We start from the raw sequence: 17,847 nt of genomic DNA on the forward strand, positions 1-17,847 counted from the left end.
ACACTGCCACACGCGTAAGCCCGCAGAGGGAGCTCATAGGGCGGGTAAAATACCTCCGGCATGTGCCCTGGAGGAAACTTTTTTGTTTTGTTTGTTTGTTTCCGCCAAATTCAAAGTCTTTTCTTCCAGGCTCCAGGGGCACACGCGTAAGCCCACAGAGGGAGCTCATAGGGCAGGTAGAATACCTCCGGCATGTGCCCTGGAGGAAACTTTTATTTTGTAATTCAATGCATGTATTTTTGTGTCAGCGTTTCACTTAACAACTTGCTTGATTCCAAAGCATACTTAGTTTGATTTGGTTATGTATATAAGTAGTGTGATGGGAAAAATACAGACATGATAGTATGTTGTTCTTGCTTTGATTAGAAGCTAGAAACATTTACACATACCAAACCTTCTGTGATTTGCATATTGTTATCTGTGCCCATGGCTGAGGAGCAGACCATAAGGTGAGAAGTCAGGCAGGTGACCAGGAAGCAAGAGGTCGTAAAAAGCTCTCTTGTTTGTCTTACAGTTCTTTGAAGATGTTTAATGATGTGTTAATCTTATTATCTGAAGAGAATAAGTAAAGTGTTGGATCTTCACTCTGGGTCAGTTGAGCAGGCCTTGTCTCGGTTGTTAGGTCACTCTGCCAGATGACCGCTTTGCAAAGCTCACTGAAGGCCAGAATAAAGCTCACAAAGACAAACCGTTGTAGTTTGAGTCTATAATTTCCAGATTTCCGCCACACTAGGCATCACTTTGTGACTTTCCAACAAACTCAGAACACTATGTGGATAGCCATACTTCTTGCCTGTGTATTTAGCTATTGTTTACTTTAAACTCTATTTGACAAGCAATATGTTTGCCGTGGTAGAGGTTTATAGCTGTGGATTATCTTGCTCTGAAGCAAAATGTGTCAATTTCACTGCAGTGAGCTTCTTTTATCCATTATTCACTGAGAGAAAAACAGACACCTGCCCTAAGCCCCTGTAAGTAGTTTTTTTTACTGTGAGGAGGTAGGTGTTAAATCAGACAGCTGACAACACTCAGACTGAACTCAACAAGAAATAGCCATTCTTTACATTTTCAACACTAAGTATACACAATGAGTGACATATTTGACTCTTCAAAGAAAGCAGCATGAGATATTTTATCAGAAAATACATAAGGGCCATGTAAAGGACAAGATCAGAAACCGATGAAATGTACATCTTTGCCCACAGGGGGCGCCTAAATCTGCAAAACACAAACATTCCTCATAGCAGCTTTGATTGAGCAGGTAGAATATCTTATTTATTGCACTTGTGCCTTTTGTACTTATATATATTTTTTATTAGTACTTGATTTTTAGTGTCTGTCTATTTATGTATGTACAGGGAGTACGCAAAAAATACCGGAGTCAAATTCTTTGTATTCTTGAGATACATTGTGAATAGAGTTCTTCCTGATTATTTCTGATTCTGATCCAAACGTGGGCCTGCTGTAAGCCAAATTTTCATATTGTTAAAGTAAAAACAAGGTCAATTGGATAACGGTAATATAGAGATGGGATGGAGCTTACAGAAAATGTTTATCCACAGCTAAAGGGGGTTAATGTTGATTTTTTTTATATGAATTTATGGAAAGTGTTTAACCGCATCTTTCTCTATTCTTTCAAGATTTCACTGACAGAGATATTAGCCACTTTTGGAGAATTCAAAGATTTTTTTCTCAATAAACCACAATCAACAATTTAAATTGCTTTAATTCATACATTAAAATTAACCTGAAGAGTTCTGTAAGACCTCAGTGAATAAGACTTGGGACTATGGCACAGCCTTCAACAAGTAAACCATAGCTGTGAATAAATAGATGGCACACATACTGAGGACTGACACATTTCTGTGGTGGAGAACTGATCCACTTTATTGATTGGTCTGAACTCTTGTAATAGCCTACTAAGAGACATTGTGCGATACAAACATTGCATTTCAACATCATATGATACACGGGTTTTCAAGTCTCAATTTCAAAAAGACAAAAAAAAAAAAAAGTCATCACTGTGTGTTTGATAGAGAGCTGAAAATATACTCCAATTCTTTTTCGGCTTCATGTCGGATTTCTTTTAAGATTCAAGTTTGTAAACTTCTTTTTTGTCATTGCTTTTGTAAACACATAACATCCCAGTTTTAACAGGATGAATAACACAGATGTTGAAAATGACAGGAAATAATAATCTGAACATGTGCTATGACAAATGAATGATTCAAAAGCAAAAAATGAAAGGAACAAAGGAAATATCAAGTTTAGAGCAGAATGGATTTGTTAACTGAGCAAGTGAAAGCTGAAAAAGCCATAATACGGTATTTTGCACATATCCAGAAAAAAAAAAGACAAGCAAAGGAACGTTACTGCCATATAGGAGGTTGACCTAGTATATAATCCATTTTCAAAGCTTTATGCCGGTTGATTGACACAATGTAAGCAGAGATTAAGTGGCCATGGATTTGAATCACCATGACGGCAAACTCCAAAACATATAATGGTACCATACACTCAAAACTGTAACTGTGATGCAAGTGTCACACCGTTTCATCATGTACCAGCTACAAGAAAAGACAGGAAGTTTAAAAACATCCAGATTCCTTTGAGTGGTGGGAAGAACTTAAAGCACATCTTAGTATACTCCTGTGCTGGAGGTTGAATAAGTTACACAGCAGGTAGTATGATTTTTTTTTTTCTGTCAAAAGCTACAAAGCAAAAAAGTGCAACAATGGTGCAGACCATTCTTTATGTTTGGTTAGTTTTGTCTTTTTGTATAATGGAAAGACAATTTTACAGAGTTCAGATTTTTGTCAGGACAGTATCAAAAAAAAAGAAAAGAAAAAGAGGGACTACAGAAACAAATACAAACATCAAACACCAACGTATATCTCTGAGAAAATTAGTTAAAGCTGCCTTCTTACTCAAGTCACAAGGCATGGCAAAACTTGACTCTTTTTCCGTTTACCATGACAATTTGCAGAGCAGATCATTCTGGACAGGTTGGAAACTGCAGAGAGAGACAGCTACATGTGACACACCATGGCTCTATTGGAAAAAAAAAAACATTGGCTCACTTTCATCATTCAGACGGGGTCCAGGAGTAGTCATCAGGATATCTTTTTTCCGGCAAAAATTAAGCTTATATCAGACTTTTCACCTTTCTGCTATGACACCAGTGTTCTCAACTTGTTTTGAAGACATTTCTCTGTCTAGAACGGGGTGAGAAGTTACAATCCATGCATCGTCTCCACTGTGTGGCAAAGACAGGCATCCAATATCAATGTTGTTTGTTTGAAATGTTAGTCTGTGTTGTGTTTCATCCTCAAACGTCTGCGATGTTCAGGCTCTGGTGGTGCTTGGTGGAGGAGGTGCAGGGTGGCACAATTTCTGCTCCACTTCTGGTACAGGTACAAACCAAAGGTCTGGTCTCTCTTAGTGTCGCTATGGTAAAAATATTTGAGTCAGGGTGTCAGGTGACATAGAGTGGGGGTGGACTGGGAGAGACCGACTGATATTAAAGATTTTACCCCAACTCTTCCCATTTAAAGTGGATCAATTTAAAAGCGACATTAAAATAAGAAATAATCAAGTTAAGAAAAACACTGCAAAATGTTACTCTATTTACATACAATGATTTTCTTAAAGACAGGGATATCTTTACAGAAATCAAACAAAAAAATTCAGAAATAGTCTCTTATGTTGTTTCTTTTTACATATTAAGTTCTTCATCTTCACTTTAGCTCACGTTCTCCCCTCAGTCGAGTTTCGTTAACCCCCCCCCCCTCGACGGGCTGGGTGAGTGCTTCCAAAAGCGAGTCTTGTTCTGGAGAGCCCTGCCTGTCACAGGCTGTTGCTTGTACACATAGCAAACAGCCAGGGGGCGCCATAGCACCAAAAATAAAAAGGACACCACCCCATCTTCTTGTTGCACTCGCCAGTAAGCGAGGTTAGTTCTCAGAGTTGGGGGGGTGAACAAGCCTCAGCTCAGACCTCTCCTCTGGTTATCGGGGCTTTAAGCAAGCAGGGCTCAATCATCGCTGTCAGACAGGGTCTCGTATTGCTCTGACAGAAGAGACTGCCACACGCGCTGTTGGGCCACCGGGGTTCCAGCTGGAGGCTGTTGCTGCTGCTGCTGCTGCTGCTGCTGCTGCTGGCTCTGTATGGTGGGGGAAGCGATGGAGGTGGGCGGTGTGCTGCTCAGCATGCGCATGGTCAGCGGGTTATAAGGGAACTGCATGGATCCTGAACAGAGAACAAAATAACAGATTTTCATTTCATTTCATTTCATTTTTGAAATATTTGGTCTCAAAATATCGTGACATGACATAATCAGGCAAAAATAAATCAATTTATATGATTTAATTAGACTATGTATGTTTTAATAGGCATGAATAAAAATCAAAATTAAAAAAGTAAATCTACATTGTCCTTTTTTTCTTACAGACTGTGCGGCTCACCTGTTGATGAGGGTCGGTCGTCCCAGCTCCACTGAGGCTGGGCTTGGGCTTGTCTGTGATAATCTCCCTCTGAGTGGACGGAGGACACTGAAGATGGACGCTCCCCTCCAGCGTAGGCCTGACCCAGATTGGGTGACTTTGATTTCCGGCTGTTGGCTTTGCCCTGCTTCTGCTTACCTGTACATTCAAATTATGTGAGTCAGTACCATGTCACACCTTACATCTCTTCTGAGGATGTGTAAAAGATAATCAATTCATACCCATACTCGGTGATGGATTGGCCTCCTGGCGGGTGTCGCTGCCTGGGCCAGATGCATTGTTAATGGGCCCTACTCCCTGGTGCTCATCCTGTCTCTCCTCCAAGTTTCCCATCAAAGCTTTGCGGATGATGTCCTCCAGGCCCAGGTTACTGGCTGGGTCGCTAAAGGAGTGATTCCTGGGGTTGATGTTGCCTAAAAAGTAACAAGATCACAACATAGCACTTAATAAAAAGCAGATATTAACCACATTAAACTGTTTGGTATCTGTATGAGTATCAGTGCTACTTACTGGAACTGGTAACAGCTGGCAAGTTGAAGATCTCTGTGCCTGGCTGTGCGTTTCCTGCAAGACAATTATTGTGTGGAAAAAAATACTGAACATGTGACAATGAATTAAGTCAAATCTGGCAAAGCTAGTCCAAGCACCTTCCAAATGTGAATGTTACTGATGAAAGAATTAAGATTTCTTAAGGTCCTTGTAGCTGATTGGTTACACCACATGCTATATTGCAACATAGAAGCTAATTTGTCGATCCCAGCAAGCTGACGTAATTGCATGTTATATATCAGTTTCCTGTTTCCACCCCTTTTTGTAATAAATAAAAGGTGAATATAAGATTGCATAACATGGTGATCTAATGTGATCAAATGTGTGATTAGTTTGAAAATTTCAAAGGACTTGAGATTAAACATAGATGTTTTGCATGCACACACACTGATAAAGATTGATCCCCGTCTGAAGCATGCATGTTAGTTAGAAAGAAGAGGACAAGAAAAGACCCACTTACCAACATCAGAATCACCGACACCAGAGGTGGAGTTCAACTTACGAAAGATCTCCTGCTTCTTGGATTGCACCATTGGTGAGGTGTTCTCCAGCTTGGTGAAGAAGGAGGGCAGATAGCTCACGCTCCCCGGGGACCGAGAGTCACTCCTTGAAAGAGACAGAGGGCAAAAAATCAAACAGGGAAAAAAGGAAACTGGGACAACAAGGCTTTGGCGCAGCGCTCTTTCATTCCCAATGGGATGTCAAATGACTGCTGACAGGGGGGAACACTGCCTGATGGCATCTGTACAGGAAATTGATTTACCGTCCAATACAGTCAGACATCAAATGTCAGGCTGCTAACAGGAGGCTAAGGTGAACTGTCAAAATCACGTGTCGAAAACCGGGAACCTCATATCAAATGCATTATATTTGTAGTGGCCTTTCAAGAAAAAAAAAAAAAAAAGACTTATTTCATATTTTTCAAACTTAGATATAGGACACGAATATAACCACCCTTAGTCCCAAATTATGCATACATAAAACTGTCATTACATCATTAGTAGCAATGGATGTGAGCAGTGAAGTGTCACTTCCCACTCCCTGATGTGACAACGCCCCCCCTTTTGAGTGAAAACAAGCTCTGTAAGAGTATTGGTGGTAGATAAGAAAACATGGATAGCACTATGACTAAAGATTGATTAGAAAAACATAATTAACAATATTACATTTTACCTCAAAGGGCAAAGCATGGTGAAAGAAAGGGCTCTGTGGCTTTGGCCGAAAAGCAGAGAGAGTAAATGTAGCATCTTTGGTACCTTTATGTGTCTCTACAGGCTGTTATTTACAGTGCTGTAGACTGCCTCTGTCATCTTATCAGTATTTCTCCTTTATGTGACTATAAGTGAGCTCTGAATCAAATGTGCTTGACAAAATAGAAATAAAATAGTCTGCTAGTTTGAGTAGGGGTAGATTCAAACAAACTAAATAATATCCCATCATTTCCATACATGGGTTAATGAATAATGTAAAATGTTACCTCGATCAGAAAATCAGGCTTTATGTTAACCTGACTGGCTGTTACATTTGGGGTCTCAATAGGCATTAAGCTGTTCAGATTTCTTATTTTAAGCTATCTTATTTCTCAAAACCCTGAATTTTCTATTTATCTCCAGTCACTTTTTAGAAGACAACTACATCCTACTGAGATACATCAAAACTTTGTAGATCTTGTACCTGATCTCAGAGTTGTCAGCCTCCCTCCTCTGGGCTGGAGGCCCACCAGCCTCCTGTTTGTCCATGCCTTGGTAGCTCTGTGGTGGAGAGATGGGCTCATAGTTCTCCATCTGCCGGCCACCTCGCTCTGGAGACTTACCAGGCCTGGATGGGGAGCAGAGGGAGATCAACTTTAGGCATGTGACGAAGAGTAAATTACTTTGTTTTCAGGGTGTCTGGCTGTTTTGTGTGTACCTGGGTCTGGGCTTGTCTAGGGCGTTTTCTGGTGAAACTCTGCTGGAGGGTCTCTGGTGGTGTGAGGCCTGGACCTGATTCTCTGGACTGTAGCGGCTTTGCATCTTGGCACGACTTGAAGAGGAGACAGGTGGTCCAATGCTCTGGAATGTGGTCGAAGCTGAGGAGGAGACTGGAGGAGGGTCCTGATTGCGGGCAAAGTCCTGGGTTATGATATGCTGCAAGAAAGAAAAGTTATCATGAGGCCATATAAGTCAGGTTTGATCACTTTGTATTAATGATGAAAGCGATATCACATCTGCGATCAGATTCCCCAGCATTTCCTACCGAGATGTGGTCTGCCAGAGTCATGACCCGGTGAGTCTTTGGGACCTGGGAGTAGCTGTCAGCCTGAGAGGGCTGCTGGGGCTGCTGGGGACTGGGCTGTGGTGGCTCCCCTTGTGGCCGGTATCGACCCATGTCATACCCTCGCATGGCAGCTGGTGAGGGTTGAACAGGGACAGTGTTGTTATTTTTAAGGTGAGGTGAGGCGAGATGAGAAAGGGAGGAGCTAAAACTCTGTATGCCAACAGTAACTGATCTACATCAGTGTGCAGGCGACAGAAATATCTTCGAGTGGGGTCTGGTGACTGCTGCAGAGGAATGGTGTCTGAGAGTATCAGATTGAAAGGTCAGTGGGTGAAGCAACTCAAGCTATGGCATGCTTACTCCACTTGACTGGCAGCTAAATTTAGTCTTTTGTTACACGCCCTCTTTGACCGAAAATGATCACCGCACACATCGAAACAAAAGATCACAGCCAGAAACAGAATTACAAACATAACATTAAAGACGAAAACATGACATTGCTCCTACTCCTTTGGATGCTGAGTAAGAACAACGACTTAAATTGCAATGGCAGGAGCAAAAATCATGGATGTGAAAAAATGCATCTATTGATGAACAATAGAAACACTGGAAGTCAATTAAAAGTCCACAACATGACAGGAAACACTTAACATTTTAGCTGGGACTTGCACACAAGCAGTCTTCAATTTTCTTGAATGAATGATAAAAAAAAGTGTGAAATGCATCTTGATTATATAAAGTATGTTATATGAAAGATCACAACCACTGATTAGAGGTACTGGATTCTTCCCAATCCTGTTCTCTTTTAAGGATTTCATGGATATCCTTTGGTTTTCTTTTCTCTTCTATGCAAACATACATCAGTAACAGGGCATTGATATCTTGAGCTGCCAACACACCCAGAGGGCGCAGGGTGGACTTACCACTGACTATAGACTGATTATGGTGTTAAGGCTCTCTGTACAATTAGTAATGTTCTTGTTATGAACAGCCTGTTTTTGAGTATACAACTTGTCCCAAAAGTTTTATATGCTCTGTCTGAAATAATGTTTTACCTGCTGCCTGTGGCTGTCCCTCGTCCTGTTTTTCCTGGTGGGATTGGACTGGGGAATTAGCAGGACTGATCACCTCGATGGCTCCTCCACCAGTGTTGTCATATCGACTGGATGACACTGCATAACAAGTATGTATGGACAAAGGGTTAGAATTTATGCAAATCAAAGGAAAAAACACTAAGGTTTAGATATGACGGTCTATTTAAATGTAGGGTTTAACGTATCTCTCCTCTCAGCTAACTGATGATATCACTATGCTGCAGTGTATTTCTATGCGGTTTGAAAACAATCAGCTATGTCCCAAAACATCTAAAACACTCACAGCTGCTGGAGGAGTCAGAGCTCTGAGAGCCTCGCTCTCTGGAGTCTTTGTCCGAGGCGATCTGCTGCGTGATGATGACATCAATGAAGTTAGCAGCTGTAATTGTTGTCTTTCCACGAGTGCGAAGCTCCTCTTCGATACGAGACTTTGAGGTCTGAGGGCCCCTCTCCTTGTCTCCACCTCGAGCACCCTCAGGGTAAGCTGAATGAGGCTTACCCCCTGGCAGAGACATGGCCCCATACGGGGACTGCATGGATCGCCTTTCTGCCTCCTGCTGCTGCTGTTCAACAAAAGCTCGCCGAGCTGCGGCACTTGAAGAGATTTCGTCATCCCGATCATGTTTGCTATCTTTCACCTTGGCAACATCCATCTGCGGGGCGGAGGCTGCAGCGTCCACCAGGGCAGCCAGAGCATCAGCTGCCGTCGTGTAGGGAGAGTTACTCTGAGACACTGGTGTGGGTTCTGCTGTGTGAGGCCTGGAGAGGAAAGAGAGCAATGAGGGATCCAAATATTTTCTGGACAATGGATTCAATATAAGGGACACAAGGTCTTTCAAACTTGCGCACATGAAATCTAAACATAGGTATAATATTCAAGGATAAACTGTCATGCATACAGTACATGCCGGATTGTGAGTCAGCTGAGGTAAACCTGAGGTAAGAAAAGGATGAGACTCACATCAGAGAGGTGATGACACTCTTGCCCTGGAAGATACTTGGCCGCTGCTGAACAACAACATCTTGTGTCCTGAGAGAGGGGGAGTGCAGATATCCTCGACTCCCAGGCCTACCAGGCTGCTCTTGTCCACCTGTTAAAGACACACATTGTAATTATGAAGCATTGCAGTTTAAACAATCAATATACAATACTTTGTGTGGCATAAAAGTATCAGTACAACATATCAAATATAAACAGTTAATCTAATGGTCTAATAGTTGACAGTACTAAGGAGATGAAAGATCTAAAGCCCAGAGAAATTACATTTCCAGGATATGCTTTATTTCACAAAGTAATCCAATGAAACCCAAAACCAGCAAGATGTTGTTTTTTGAGTGCAACAACTCACCTCCACGCATGTATTCATTGGCCCGCTCCCGGTCACGCTCCCGCTCTCGTTCTCGCATTTCCCGTTCCCTCTCGCGTTCCCGCTCTCGTTCTCTCTCTCTGTGCTCCCTTTCCCTTTCCTTCTCTCTCTCCTTCTCCTGCTGCTCCCGGTCACGCTCCCTCTCTCGTTCCCTTTCTGCACTGGCGGCAGCAGCGGCAGCAAGGTGGGCTTGGTGACCTGAGGAGGACGACAACAGACATCACACACAAACACACTACAGAGTTTGTACGCACACCAAATCTGAACCAAACGACCTTGTTTACTCGTCCTGAATGTTTTACTTTGCAAACGTGGCAATATCCTTCTCAGGCCTTTACCACATGGATACACACATTTTCAAAACTGACCTTTCCTGGTCAACGAAACAGAAAATCAATTCCGTTCACCTGATTTCTGTTTAACGGCATGTTTCTGTCCACTTAAGAGCACAAAGGCTTCAATGCCGGTCTAGTGGAGAAGAAAAATTCTGAGTATCCTGAGTGAATCTTTTTCAAGGTTTGCTCATGGTGGATCAATGTTCTAAATCTTATAAGAAAGAGTAAAATCCAGACAACATAACAAAAAATAGTTGCCAAGTATTCAACAAATTGAGCACAGCATTAGTTCAGGCAGGCCACAAAGTCAAGCTTGGCCCACAGAACATCAGCTGCTCTTTACACAGTCCCTGTCCTTCAACTCACCGTTATGGGGACTGTAAGATCGATCTTACAAGCAAGACTGAACTAACTGGTGAAGGAGGACAGCTCAGTGCTGGACCCTGTGGAGGTGGTGGCTGACAGGAGAATTATGGCCAAGCTGTGGTCTCTGATGGGACATTTTTTTTCTATATATATTCTTGTTGAAATTCTTGTACTGTACACCTTCTTGTTTGCTGCTGTAACTCCATGAATTTCCCTGTTGTGGGACGAATAAAGGAGTATCTTATCTTATATGGCTTTGTACCATTGAAATTTAAAGGGCCTCCAGCCTTTGTCAAAATATAACCACAACTTTATCATGACTCAAGACAATGTTGATTTGTCACGGCGTAAAACACAGAAATATTACATCTCAGTTTGGAAAAGAACATTTTTAGACCTCTCAGCTCACTCTACATTTTTACTGACTTACCTTTACCAACGCTAAGTTTAAATCCTATACTGTACTGAATTTGTATCTACATAATGCATTGTATTGTCAACTGTTCAGTTGAGATAATATTAAAAAAAACATTCAACATTAAACATTCAACATATACAGTTGTGCTCATAAGTTTACACACCCAGGCAGAATTTATGGTTTCTTGGGTAGTTTCTGTTGTCATTATGATATAAAAGAGTAAACACAGTTGTTTGAGAAAAAAATTACTTCACCCAACCACTAACCATGACTGAAAAAAAAGTTTTTCTCTTATCATTCATATTCTCTGAAAAATGGCCAAAAAAAAATCACAAATTCTGCCAGGGTATGCAAACTTATGAGCACAACTGTATACAACATAACATAATATACAAACATTTCAAACCTTCAGTTAAAAAAGAAAACCACTCAGTTGTTACACAACCAGACAGTTCTGTGATCCCTCCCAGCATGACTGCAGGAAGACTTGAATTGACCATTCACCCCCTCGGACAGTGCAGGGCTGCACTCTTACAGAGGTGACAGGAGAGGCGGAGATCGTGGAAGGAAGGTAAGGGGAAGACGAGGTGTAGGGGTGGGGGAGGGAAGGGTCCTCACCTGACGAAATGGAGGTTGGGTTGAAAGCCCTAGGAGGGAAAGGGGGCTGAGCTCCGGGGAGGTAGGCGATGCGTTCCAAAGTGGGAGTACCTGTTCCCCCAGGGTGAGGCAACAGGATAGTTGGAGGCATCTGGGCTAGATCAATTATCCCTTTTACAGACAGAAGCAAAGGGCCAACGGTGAACAACAAGAACTGATCCATCAATTTTTCTGAATGTATGAACACCGTATACAATTAGCAGTAACCCATCACCTTCATCTGTTAGTGCTCCCAAATACAGATTGATCAGAAAGCAACAGGGCTGCAAAGGGGATAGTGGAAGAATGGTCAACTTGTAGGAGGCGACCACGCATCAAATGGAAATTTAGATGACTGAACCCAATGGATAAATTGAGGAGAAGCCAAATCTTTTGCAGCCCCAGTATTAAGAGCAAATCAACAAGTTTGACTAGGTCATTTGCTTCTGGGCGTCTGGAAAAGGTAGCTACTACTTCACAAGCACACCGACTGCATACTTCAGCTCCTCCCTCCCACCTGTTGTGGCAGGTAAAAGAGGGACAGCTGATGGAGGGCCATACCTCGAGCTCCAGCTGCATAAGGGATGGTGACAGGCTGCTCCCGTGGGGACATGCCTCGGACCATATCAGGCCGAGGGATGACTTGCATCTGCTGGGAAGTGATATAATCATTAAGGATGGTCTGCCGCGTGTTCTCCATGGTGTACAGCTGGTAGGTGTTGTGGTAGCCGGTCGGGGACGGCTGCCTTGGAAACATGAAGGCTGCAGTAACAGATAGGAGCAAAGAGAAACAAAACAAAACAAGTGAACAGACGGTTCAGAGATACATATCACAACCACTGACGTCAACAGCCAAAAAATATCCTAGACGTATAGCTAATATAAATTATGAACTACGGTCACTAAGTTCCTCGGCATCAAAGCTTTTATTGTTTTATGTTTTCCGGTACATGTTTTTTTTATAGTAATAGTGGTAAAAGTGAAAACTGTACCAGGATCCAGCACTCTGTGGAAGGCCAGGGTGGGGTCGAGGTGAGGAGGCAGGTGAGCTCTGTACACCTCTCCAGGAACAACAGGCCGGTGGTGAGGGTCGAACGGGCTGTGAGAGGCTACAGGGTCGCCTCCCGACACAGGGGACTTGGCTGGGACATTGTCCCTCTGAGTCGGGGTCATGGCACTCTTTCTTTCATGCGCAGCAGATTTAGAGCTCATACCACCTTCACAAGAGAGAAACACACACATGCTCATGTTAGAGAGTAAAAACCGCAACTACAGAAAATAAATCACTTTGGGCTAAAAGTTAGGTTTGGATGTTTGTATTGATTGTATTTTAAAGGGTTTGATTTTACAAGACAAAGCACTGAGAACAGGTAAGAAAAAAAAATTCTGAGAAGTTTGTTTCTTCTAAACTAGAGATGCTTTTTCCAGAATTTGGAGGTAAACAGCTCAAAACAATCTAAAAAGGTGTGTCTTTTCTTTTTGCTACAAAAGCAACATTTGGGATGCTGGTGGCCTAGCGGTCTAGGCGCCCCACATACAGAGGCTATAGACCTCATCACAAAGGTCACCGGCTTGACTCCTGGCCGCATCATTTGCTGCATGTCCCCCCACCCCCCCCCCCCCCCCCCCCCCCCTCTGGTCCCCACATTTCCTGTCTCTCTACAAAATGTTCTGTCAATAAAGGCAAAAATGCCCCCCCTACCCCCGAAAAAGAGAAACATCAAGTCATCACACGACTTAACATGTTACGCTAGATCAGAAATAAAAGTTCATCCACTGCCCTGAGCACTGGATGAGTGTTTGCTGCTTACTGTGGAAAATACGATGACTTGGTTTGACAAGACACATTTTTTTCGACACTGATATTGTTTTTAAAGCCAACAGACGAGTAATGAATGGATCTTTTGTGTTTGTGAATAAAAGGCTTGTGTAACATACTGTCTGGACCTCGTCCCAGCATGGGAGACCCTCTGGACACGGGATTGGTGCTGTAGTTTACAGGGGTCCTGCGAGCGTTGGGGTCCTCGTACATGCCTGGGCTGAGCTGGGATTTTCCAGCCTCCTGGTGTGTAGAGCGAAGGACAGAGGTGGAGTTCACCACTGAAGTGTGGCGCACTCCTTTGCTCTCCTCGTATTTAGCTCGCTCCATGGCTTCCAGCTGCGGCATGCTGTGGGGATGCTTACTGGGACTGGTGATCAGGGACTTGACATTGTGCTTGATGGTGGGCTGGTTGAGAGGGTGAATCTGGAGGATGTAAGAAGAACAGGTAAGTCATCAATCCATCTTCAATACCAACAATAATGAATAACTAGTCTTTTGAAGATTTCAAGATTCCTCCACATATTCATTTCCATATTTTGTACCTTTTGAGAACATGAATCTGATATATAATGAATATAATACATTGGACACCTCTATCAGCTTTGTAATTGTGATTTTGTAGTATTCAATATTAAAAGATTCAAGGTGGGATAGATCTGCCCTCTTGTTCAATGAACATAGAGGACTGGAGACAAAAAATGCTCTCCACAAAATATTTAAAAACATAACCTCACCTGAGACATGGCTCCCTCCATCACCCTCCTGTCGGACATGTCAGGGGTCTTGCAGATTTCCTGGCCGGACTGATCTTGCCGGGGGATTTCATGAATGGAGCGTCCCATCTCTTTAATAGTATTGACACCCTCATAAGGCTTGCCCTTGCCAATCCCCCCTTCGAAGGAGCGAATCGGTGGGCTCTCTCGCTTTATCTGTTTCCCATATTTCATGGCATCTTCATAGGTCTCTGTAGCGGTGCGAGGTGTTCCTGGAAAGATTGGGATGTATTTTAGCTTTTCTTTCATACACTGCAACAGTTATTGATCAGTAGGAATCTAGCATGCTTTACAAGCTACCTTGCAAGATGGATCCAGGGATCAGTGGTCTTTCCTTTGAGTCCCCATGCATTCCATCTCTGGGTAAGGCTCTGCTTATCAACCCTGAGGAATTCACAAGTCTCATCACTGTTCTGTTCTAATGCAGGACAAACACAATATGACGCAGTGTTCACTCATTAACACAAGATCAATACCTTCAAATGGAGCTCCTTCCCTGCCAGGGTGACCTCTACCCATGGGTCCCTCCATCATGTCATAAGTGCGCTTCAGCTCATGGCCCATTCTTGGGCTGCGGGTGTTTTCTCTTGGGTTCTTGATAGCTTTTAAAATGCCAAAAATGAATGATCAAATTTTTGCACTTGGTAAAGAAATACAGAAAAACTACAGAGTATATGAATGTCAGAAGTGCTTACCGTCATAGGAGAGGATGTGACCTATCTTGCCTTCATAGATGACATGACCTTTAGGCAGCTGTTCTCCCCTCGCTTTGTCAGGGTTGCCCAGGTCCTCTGTGGCCAGCTTTGTGATTGTGCCCTTCAGGAGGTCAGCAGCGATGCTGGACTGGGACAGAGTTGGTGTGCCCTGATTCAGAAAACAGCAAAGTTAGAATGAAACACTCGAATTACAAACTCACAAACACGCCCTTAAAAAATTACCACTATCTGTTAATCTGATACTTGTCCATTCAGAGGCTCTGCCTTGTAATCATACTGCTTCATGCTTTTAATACCTGAGAGATTGATCCTCTGACACTCAGACCTTCGCCCATCTTTGCTGGGTTGCCTCTGCTGTCCTGAATGGATGAAACTAAGGGGGGAAAAAATATCATTTAGTCATGAGTATCATTTGACCGTCGTAGAAAATCTGCTTTTAAAGCTGTTTAACAACTGTGTGCTGAGGTTAAATTATGAGATGAAAACAGTAACTGCAGCAGTTAAAGTTATATGACAATAAAGACAAAAAGTGAGGACTATCCTGCTTAAAAAAGTCATGTGATCTAGCATGTAAAAAGTTGTTCAGGCTGTCTTGTTGTGCCTTTCTTTAAAAATGAATTCATGGAACTTTACTCTTTTGTTGATTAAATAACTGCAGCAATAAATGGAGCAGATATTAACCACTAGTCATTTTTCTTTCTGTAGCCTGCTCAAGAAGCATCCCACAATATAAGCATAATTTGGCAACATGTTCATGTATGGTGATAAAACTGGCCTTATGGCTCAATGTAATGTTTGAATTTCTCCCAACAGCCCTTCTTCTCTCTCTTCTCACTCCTCAATGAAAAAATACAGTAATGCGAGGACCATGACATCTTACCTGGCTTGTTGGGATCCTGCTTCCGAGGCAGACCCAGAAGGATGGAGCCCACAGAGCTCTTTGTCCCCTCTGGACCATATACGTGAGACGGCAGGTATGTGCCAGGTGTTCCCTTAAAAAGAAGAAACACAGAGGATATTTCAGTTCATTGTGTTCATGCATAAAATTAAGTGATGCCAAGTTATATTCATAATCTGTAATGTGTTAGGGTCCATCTATATATTGGGATAAAATATTATTCTGCACAATGGGATTCAATATGAAGCCTAGGCCTAGCCCCTCTGGTTAGACGTGTGCTGCCTGTTAGAAAAAGGTCTACTTGTAGCGACACAGAACGTCTGTTTCATCTCTGTAAAGATACAGTGTTGAGTGAAATCTTTGTGGTTTGGACATCAAACTGACGGAGACAGTCATAAAAAATGTCTCTGAAAACGTTCAGAGCAGAGGTTTGGATTACATGCTGCACCAAAGATTACGTTTGGAACAAGTTTAACCCTTTTGAAAGTGTGCTCTATTTATTTGCCTGTGAACTTTGTAATTGTCTTTCTTGCTTAGATTGTTATTGTCTATGTGTTGCAATAAAGAACAACAAAAAAAAGTTGAATCCCTTTTTGGGAGGTTAAAACTTACAAAAAAATGGAGCGATGCCTGCGAGCTAGTTCAGGCAGACAACTCGAACTGCACTGCTATACACACCACATGTCCCACTCTCATAACCATCATCCAACCCCGCCCTCTGCCTCTCAAATTGGCGGTCTATTTAAACTGGGAAAATCTCCCACCTCTCCCTCTGCCTGTCAACGCCTCTGCTGCCTGCATGCCTATTTCTGAATTTTCTTTAATCCCCACCGCCACCCCAGCATCCACCTGCAGGCTCCAGGGTTGTTCAGTATGTTTTGCTTATCAATCCTCAACGTCTGCATGTAAACGTATCTGCAGGGAGTGATGAGGCTGGAGCCTGGGCACCAAACATGAATATGTATTTGCTGCAACAATAAACAATTTAAACGTGAGTTGTCTGACTGAAATATATTTATCAGGTTTTATGAGTTGAAAACCTCAAAAGTGCATTTGTTTTCTTTGATAAGTGAGTTAAAAAAGTCTACATGGTTTATTTATAGGACTTTTTAAGGTGTGTGAAATCAACCATCAAACCCTGTGAGTGTTCATATATAATGCAGCTCAAAATAAACTGATGCCAAAAGTAGCACTGTGATTTTTTTTAAAGAACAGCATTTCTGTTTACACTAAATTCTTCTCAGCAAACAAATCATGTGCATCAATCAATAAGCCTTTTTAATTATTACAAACTTAGCATTGTTTACACTTATGCTTATGCTAATAGTCCTCTTTCCTGTTTTTTTAAAGGGGCTCTGCTGCCGAACTTTGTGTGTTGTCACCACCTTTAGTTCAGTCTAACTTCATTAAGCCATCAAAAGGATGTGATCCTGTCTCTCACATGCAAGAGCTGTACAACAGGTGCCAACTCACTGTCAGCAGTGTAGAAAATAAGGGCAGTGTTGCTCCTCTGTCTCCACCACCCTTCTCTTCACCTCTCTCGAGTCTTACCTGGGAAATTGAGCCACCTTGGATGAAGGAGGGCTTGTCGGTGGGCTTGGTGGTTGGAATGAGCGGAGGAGGAGAGGGAATGTTGGGAGGTCGACTGGGTCTGCTGAACGTCACACGAACTCCATCTGGCATGCCCTGGACCATCTGGCCAGGAGCAGGGTGGAGGACTGCAGGGACAGAAGAACAGCATTAAATACAGCATAAACAGAAAAGTATTAAAAAGTTTCTTCACCCAAAAAAATCCCAGAACTTCCATCTGCTCACTGAGTAACCCTGATCTGTCCCCTCCATGTCTGCCTGCCAGACACCAGAACTTCAACCCACCCAACATGATGGATCCATTAAGCTTCATTTCCCATCAAAGGCTGTCTGATCAAATATTCAGCTTCATTCTGACAGACCCCAGTGAGTGGTGAAGTAAGCACCTATGACCTCAGTTAATAGGCTGTCCTCAGCTTGAGGAAACCTTGGCCCAGACCTGCTGTCTGATTTACCGTCTCCCGAGAAAGCTGAGTAGACGAAACGGATCATAACACACAAACACACCAAGACCGAGAGTAACCT

General features: G+C 42.7%; 1 protein-coding gene and 1 long non-coding RNA gene across 4 annotated transcripts in view; one reads left to right on the forward strand and one right to left on the reverse strand.

The window, feature by feature from the left end:
- The first annotated feature begins 25 nt into the window (after nt 1–25).
- LOC117812935 lies at nt 26–4,971 on the forward strand. Its single transcript, XR_004631294.1, has 2 exons — nt 26–176; nt 4,450–4,971. It is a non-coding gene; the product is annotated as an uncharacterized LOC117812935 (long non-coding RNA).
- The window catches only part of ncor1 (nuclear receptor corepressor 1), a 75,377-nt gene continuing 59,380 nt past the window's right edge, over nt 1,851–17,847 (reverse strand). Inside the window, exons 23-45 of one of the 3 annotated variants that reach the window (XM_034683924.1) lie at nt 17,284–17,450; nt 15,715–15,826; nt 15,131–15,207; nt 14,814–14,982; nt 14,595–14,720; nt 14,419–14,502; nt 14,080–14,330; nt 13,462–13,768; nt 12,516–12,740; nt 12,085–12,285; nt 11,506–11,655; nt 9,751–9,966; nt 9,363–9,492; nt 8,685–9,160; nt 8,363–8,479; nt 7,287–7,438; nt 6,960–7,177; nt 6,726–6,869; nt 5,554–5,657; nt 5,013–5,066; nt 4,724–4,915; nt 4,464–4,640; nt 1,851–4,248 (exon numbers count right to left, since the gene is read on the reverse strand). In XM_034683924.1, the coding sequence (XP_034539815.1) occupies nt 4,034–4,248; nt 4,464–4,640; nt 4,724–4,915; nt 5,013–5,066; nt 5,554–5,657; nt 6,726–6,869; nt 6,960–7,177; nt 7,287–7,438; nt 8,363–8,479; nt 8,685–9,160; nt 9,363–9,492; nt 9,751–9,966; nt 11,506–11,655; nt 12,085–12,285; nt 12,516–12,740; nt 13,462–13,768; nt 14,080–14,330; nt 14,419–14,502; nt 14,595–14,720; nt 14,814–14,982; nt 15,131–15,207; nt 15,715–15,826; nt 17,284–17,450 (4,064 nt within the window). In that variant the 3' untranslated portion in view covers nt 1,851–4,033. Of the gene's footprint in view, nt 4,249–4,463; nt 4,641–4,723; nt 4,916–5,012; nt 5,067–5,511; nt 5,658–6,725; nt 6,870–6,959; nt 7,178–7,286; nt 7,439–8,362; nt 8,480–8,684; nt 9,161–9,362; nt 9,493–9,750; nt 9,967–11,505; nt 11,656–12,084; nt 12,286–12,515; nt 12,741–13,461; nt 13,769–14,079; nt 14,331–14,418; nt 14,503–14,594; nt 14,721–14,813; nt 14,983–15,130; nt 15,208–15,714; nt 15,827–17,283; nt 17,451–17,847 lie in introns of all 3 variants that reach the window. The other 2 variants (XM_034683923.1, XM_034683925.1) reach the window with 2 other exon arrangements.

The sequence above is a fragment of the Notolabrus celidotus genome, chromosome 5 (genome assembly GCF_009762535.1).
Source record: "Notolabrus celidotus isolate fNotCel1 chromosome 5, fNotCel1.pri, whole genome shotgun sequence".
Lineage (NCBI taxonomy): Eukaryota > Metazoa > Chordata > Actinopteri > Labriformes > Labridae > Notolabrus > Notolabrus celidotus.